The sequence below is a fragment of the Notamacropus eugenii genome, chromosome 6 (genome assembly GCF_028372415.1).
Source record: "Notamacropus eugenii isolate mMacEug1 chromosome 6, mMacEug1.pri_v2, whole genome shotgun sequence".
NCBI classification, from domain to species: domain Eukaryota; kingdom Metazoa; phylum Chordata; class Mammalia; order Diprotodontia; family Macropodidae; genus Notamacropus; species Notamacropus eugenii.
This window is the reverse complement of record NC_092877.1, coordinates 36,443,223-36,450,134: the sequence shown is the minus strand read 5'-3', so window position 1 is coordinate 36,450,134 and position 6,912 is coordinate 36,443,223. Positions and strand designations below refer to the sequence as shown.

Below are 6,912 nucleotides of genomic sequence, written 5' to 3'. Positions count from 1 at the left end.
TCAGACTCTCCCTACACAGTTATCCTGCCGATACTGTCCATGGGTTTCCCTGCAAAGATACTGGAATGATTTGCCATTTCCTTCTCCAGCTCATTTAACAGATGAGGAAATTGGGCAGAGGTTAAGTGACTTGCCCAGGGTCACAGAGCTAGCATCTGAGGCCAAATTTGAACGCAGGTCTTCCTGACTCCAAGCCCAGCACCAATACAGATATCAAGTGGCAAATACAGGATCTGAACCCAGATCCTGTGACACCAAATCATTGCTCTTTCTCCTACTCAATGCTGAGCTCCCATAGATACACCCAAAGCTTCTCTCTCCCTTCTACTTTACTTGAGGACCTAGAGAGATGATTTACCCCATAGTTTTAAAGGGAAAGACTAATTTTACATCCTTCTCCAAGAGTTATCACCTGTATCCCCCACTACTAACTGACCCTTAACCCCATTAGAGACGAAACTCTGAGCCAAGCCCAAGCGTTGGCTTCCTGTTACTATGGATGGCCTGGGTTCTGTTCTTGTCTGTTGCTGAAAAACACAGTAACCAGAGGAGTCATGGTATGTTGGTCTACAAGAGACAGAACTCCTATAAGGAAAATAGGTGTGTCCACTGGGTTAAACACACTAGAGATAAACCTCTTTCTCCCCCACCTTTCCCAAATCAGATTACAGATGGAATACTACACTGAGTTCTAGGACAGTAAGTCAGATTGTGTCAAGAAGAGGATGGTGAACCATCCAGGTTCACCAGGACGGTGAAGGAACTAGAAACCATATAATCTGAAAATCATTTGAAGAGGCCCTGGGGATGTTAAGGCTGGAGAATAGACTTAGGAAGAACACAATTTTTTTTTAAGTATTTGAAAGTCTGTCAAATGAAAATGCCCATATACACCAAATAGTTATAGTAGAACCTTTCATGGTAGTAAAGAACTGGAAATAAAGTAGGTGCTCATCAGTTGGTGAGTGGCTAAAAACACCGTGATGCATGAATGTAATGGAATGTTACTGTGCTGTAAGAAGTGACAAATGTGAATACAGAGAAGCAGGGAAATACTCAAATAAAATAAGCAGAACCAGAAAAACAATACATAACGACAACAATGTAAATGGAAAGAACCACTACAAGACAATCAAAGCTACAAAAAACAAGTTTGGTCTCAAGGAAGAAATTCAATAAGACAATTCCTCTTACTCCTTTGAAGAGGTGGGAGAGCCATAGGTGTGATACAATGCATATAGTCAGATTTGTAAAAATATATTGATCCATTTTGCAGAATATTTTTCTTCCACTTAAAAAAAATTCTTTGTTACAAGGGATGACTCTCAAAGAGAGGAAAGGCTACAGGAGAAATTTAGGTAATGTAAAAACAAATGATCAAAAAATCTATTTTAAAAAATAATCATGTCAAATGGAAAAGGAATTAGACCTATTCTGCCTATCTTGAGAGAGCAGAGCTAGAACCACGGGTAGAAGATAAGAGACAGATTTAGGCCTGATAAAAGGAAAATCTTTCTAACCCTTAAAGTTGTCCCCAAGTGGGCTTGGCTCAGGAGGTTGCGCATTCTAGTTCACTTGAAGGAATGCTGTAGAGAAGGGTCTTAATTCAATTACAAAACCATAAAGAGCCATAGATATGTAGCCTGTATTTAGTGTTGTTATTATTATGGGTTAGAAAGTTGGGACCTATGTAGGAGGGGACAGGTATGGTGCAGTGAAGGTTTGATGAGAGAGGATTTAAGGGCAGGGAAATGACGTGTAAATTGGGAGAGCAGATGAATTGTGGGGAAGACCCACACCATAGAGTTTACAACTAGTCAGTGTTGCATACTCTTATCATACAAGATGACTTTGTTGGTCAGTCACTGAACAAAGAAGGCTTTAGATGGTTATCAAAAAAGAAAAAAACAAAAGCATCAATTAAAAAAATTTATTCAATCGTACAGTTGGAAGGGGGAAAGAATAACTTTGCTTATTACTATGTGAAAAAAAATCACGTCCTGAGAAAACATTTTCTTACATTATAGCGGTTGAAGGCTTGTCATGTGTCCAGTACCGTGAAAACATCTTCAGTAATCCATGAGAAAGAAGGCATAATCTCTGCTTTCAGTTTAAGAAGTTGAGAAAGCAAGACTACCACTTAAGAAATAGTTAGCAAACATAACCAAAGATAACCTAGTTCTAAATCAAGTGGAACAAAATGTCTGTGTTCAGTGGGTTTAGGTGTATGTTAACAAATGTCCTCTGAAGTCTTCCATGAAAACTATGGCTCAGGAGTCCCATGTTCAGTGTGGGTTATGCGGGGGTAATCAATTATGTAAATCATGGTATGAGCCCCCACCAGTAGAATACTCTTTTCACCAAATAATCAAAACATGAATATAATACATTGCAAAGCTTTTGACATAAAACAATGCCAAAAAAAAAAAGGCCCAGAGGGAGAAATAACTGGGCAATAATATGGAATCAATGGTATCACAAACTGAGAAAGAAGCAGGGAGAAGGAATCTGTTATGGGAGACTGTGAGAAGGTTGATTTTAGATCTCTTGTGTTTACAATCATTTCTAATGCAGTAGAATCTTCTAAATTACTCTAACTTTATCCACCAAGTCACCTTTTCCCCCTCAGCTAGTTTTTTGGGTTCTTTTAGGATAGGGGTTTATAAGGTTCATATTTCTTATAGTGATAAGTGATAAGAACTACAGATTTATAAAGCTGTCTACATATAAGAAACAGACACTAAAAAAAATCAAAAGTAGGTTCATTTTGGTTGGTTAGTATAGAATATCCTTAAAATATCTGACAATTTGACTGATCAAACTCCTGAAAACACAAGGTGAGGACAACATCCTGTAGATTCTACCACTGCAATGTCTCCACCATTTGTCCCCTCTGCTTTATTCCCATTGCTTCCACCTAGTATAGGTCCTTGTTACAAATTGCCTGAATTATGACCATGGCTTTTTAACAGTTCTTTTTTTGTTCCTCATTGGTGGAAGAATCTTATGGATACATGTGATCATGTCCATCCTCAGAATCTTCAGTGGCAGGTTCTCTATTGCCTATAGGATAAAAGAAGCCCAAACTCTTTTCTTTACTTGGCATTCAAGACTCTCACTTACACTTGGCTTCCTCAGGAACCACCTCCTACATGAAACCTTTCCTGATCTTCCTAGCTGTTCGGGATCCTCCTCAAATTACCTCATATTTATTTTTCTGTTTAATATGTTATAGTCCCAGTGAAAAAATAATCTCCTTGAGGACAAGGATTGTTTTCCATTTTTGTCTTTGCATGCCCAGCACCTAACACAGTGCTTAGCAAGGCAGAAAGTTCACATTTGCTGAAGTGACCTGAACCTGAGGCCACCCTACCTTCCCAGCTTCATCTCATACTATTTCTTGCTATGAACTTTCTGCTGCAGACTAACTGGGCTACTCTTTGCCCTGGGCCATTGTGGTCATTGGTCCATATTCTTGAGGTATTTCCCCTCTTGGATCTCACAAGATTATTGGGAAATGTACTATTTCATTTGTCAAATTCCTGACCAGGCTCTAAAGCCCAAATTAACTGTCTTCTTCTCTGAGTGTCCTTCTTAGCTTCTCCCTAGTGTGTAACAACCTTTCCTACCCTTGGAATATCACATAGCACTTTGTTTTCACCTCTCTAATGCACTTAGCTTGTATTATTTGTATTATAAGTATGGATATGTATATTCCTCCCCTGGGGGAAGCTTCAGGAAGACAGGTGGGATTAGAAAAACCACATCTCATCCAAACTTAGTATCTCCTTCATTTCCCAAAACTGTGTCCTCACATAGTAGGCCCTCATTAAATGAATTAAAATGTCCTTCTTCCACATTTAAAAAAAAATCTGTGAAATAATAACCCATGGGAAGCTACAAGTGGACAGAGACATATATAAGTTGAGGAATCAGATGCCTGAAAGGCACAAGTACCTACTGCTGCCTTCCTAAAATTCCACAAACCAATATTCAAAGCTCCAACTCATTGGCCCATGGTAGTATTCAAGACACATTTTCAAATATGCTGTACAGAGCTAACCACTACCCAGTGCCAGGTTGGCTCAGAGGTTATGAACACTAGCTCAACTGTCACTCATAGGAACTGAGAGAAGCAAAGGCTGGAAGACCCCTTACCAGGTATCCTATATAGAGTAGGATTCAGAGAAATGATTGCATCTCTAAGGTTGCTTCTGGTGATAGGACTTTAACAACAAAACTATAAAGTTTGGTAAGAGACGTGGTATGATTCTGTAAACACTGTACCCTTAGGGAGCTCCTTCTTTGGACCTTGGCCCTACTTACACAATTTTAAAAATGGGGTCCATCTGGTGACTGGTAGTTGCCACAACAACCTGACCTTTCCCTGGCTTATTATTGCCTTCGACTTCATCTCTGCAAAGAAGGGACTGCAGGTAATTAATGTACTTGATGGCAGCTCGGAGAGTTTCAACTTTACTAAGTCGCTTCTCCAAGTATTCCTCAGGAAGGTGATGACGAAGCTGGGCATAGCCTTCGTTGACACACTTGACTCTCTGCCTTTCCCTTTCATTTCTTTTTCTGATGAACGCCGGACCATAGGAGTATTCACATCTTCCGTAAGAGGGATATGGCATTTGAAAAGGGAAGGAACAAGGATCTCCAAAGTTTTCCACAATCAACTGGTCAGTTGTAAATGGGAGCACTGGCAGGTCTTCAGAATAGGGGGATGGGGTGGGGGCTTCTGGATAGAGGTGGAAAGTGACAACAGGGTCCAGATAGAAGGACCGAGTCAGCTGCATATGGGGAGAGTCACTAAAAGGCGGCAATCTGTCTGTCAGATTACAGTAATTTTTGTTATCCATATTCTCTTTGTAACCTGGAAGTACAAACAAATGTATTAATTCATCCAACAAAATGCCAACATAAATAGCATATGATGATAACCATAACCCACTTAACAGTTAGAGGTCTTCTGAGTAGTCCTGGGTTCTTTCCACTGCACTATGGTGCTTCTGAGGTCACCCAAAAGATTTGTCTTCTTAAGGCATTTCTGTTATGTGGGCTGCTCAGTATTGCTTCATTGAAAACTAGATGGTGTAGGACATCTGTCAGAAAAACAAAGAAGCAGTTAAAAACTCTGTAGAATCTATAAGCATAGTGTGATTGATGTAATTCTGGTAAGTGAAAAATTAGAAATCAAACTGAGAAATTAGGAGACAGATATTTAGTTTACAAAAAATTACCATAGGATTTTTATAAATATTGATTTACAAAAATGCTACTTACATATAACCTGACACACAAGCTGTTGGATAAACTGAAGTATACCTATGTTTAATTCTCTCCTCATTAATAACAAAGGCACAAGTGTCCTGTCTTATAGAAGTGGTTTGGCATGTTACTTCTTTCTGAATGACTCTGTTATCATCAGATTACTGTATATTGCCATGACTCTCTGCCAGTATGCAAAATTTCAGAGTTGGATGAAGCTTTAAAGGCCTTTCTGGTTCAACATGAACTGAATATGTTCTCTACATCCATTCCCTACATCAGGAGCCTCTAGAACCTACCACCTCCTGAAGCAGCCTATTCCACTCATCATTTCAATTACAAGGAAATTTGTCCTTACATCAAGTCTAACTTTGTCCAAAGGTTGGAAACCACTCTTTATTCATTTGGTCTTGACACAGACCTGTGTCAAGACCATATAAAAATAACATCCATGTTATTTTCCATCTGTAATTTAAATTCTTAGAGAGTTGCTAAAGGCACCAAAATGGCAGGAGACTCATTTGTGTTCACACAGCACACATATGTCAAAGGCCAAACTGGAATTGAAAGTTGATGCTCTATACACTATACCCAGCTATTCATGTTCTATATTATTCTAAAAAACCTAGCTCTTTTTTCACATATACTGCTATCCAGCTTCATCTTCCCGACCCAAACTGTTTTGTACAACTCAACAGATGCTGCACCATGACCACTTCTCTGCCAAGAGCTTTCCATGGGAAAATGTTTTTATTTTCTCTATGTCCAAATAAGGCATCAGAAAAGTCTACCATGAGTACATTTGCTGTAAAAGCTCATTAAATATCAAATAAACTATTTAATATTGGTGCAGTGACATACAGGGCTATTAAAATGATAAATATGAGGAATAAAAGACATTTGGAAAAGCTTAGGTGAGGTAATATAAAGCAAAGAAAGCAGAGCCAAAACTAGACTTACCTGAATTATAAGAAATGAGAAAGGTGTATTTTTTTTTTTTACCAGTTCTGCGATTTTAATTTGTGTAGGAAACACGAAATGAAGACTTCTCTACAGACACAGAGGAGCCCTTTTTCTGCAGTAGAATCAGGAACTGGATGTTGAGTGACTTGCTCAGTCACACATTCAGTGTGTGCCAAAGACAGGAACTTGAACCTAGGACTTCTTGACTCTGAGGCCAGTTCTCTATTGACTACACTACGCTGCTTCTTAAAAAGAAAACTAGAGAAATAAGTATGAATATGATTGGACAGAAGGAGAATGAAAATGACTCAAAAGGAATAACTAAGAAGTTATTATGGATGTGTTATACATAAAAACTTCATTTTAAAATGAGAATAGCTTTATACTTGTACAGTTAATAAGGCTTTCTGTTTAAAGTTGGGTACATGACAAATTATTTTTTTTAAAAATCATTAGTTAGCAAAGTTACATACTTTGTTAGAAAAATAGGAATGAAAGATAACATAGATACTTCCTTGTGAATCTATAAAACAAACCTGCTGGAGAAAAGGATCACAGCTTCCAGTCAGTTCTCCAGTTCCTGACAGTCCAGCATCTGAACAGAAGAGCTAGGAGAAGCTTGCGTTCAGCCTTTACATGGGCTGCCCCCTATTCCTGGAATGTACTCCCTCCCCT

At 38.7% G+C, this 6,912-nt stretch overlaps 1 protein-coding gene across 1 annotated transcript; it reads right to left on the bottom strand.

Annotated features, from left to right (window-relative positions):
- Positions 1-1,916: 1,916 nt before the first annotated feature.
- ASCL3 (achaete-scute family bHLH transcription factor 3) lies at positions 1,917-6,692 on the bottom strand. Its single transcript, XM_072619504.1, has one exon. The coding sequence runs from the start codon at positions 4,863-4,865 to the stop codon at positions 4,323-4,325; it is 543 nt and encodes a 180-aa protein (XP_072475605.1). The 5' UTR covers positions 4,866-6,692; the 3' UTR covers positions 1,917-4,322.
- Between the last annotated feature and the right edge of the window lie 220 nt (positions 6,693-6,912).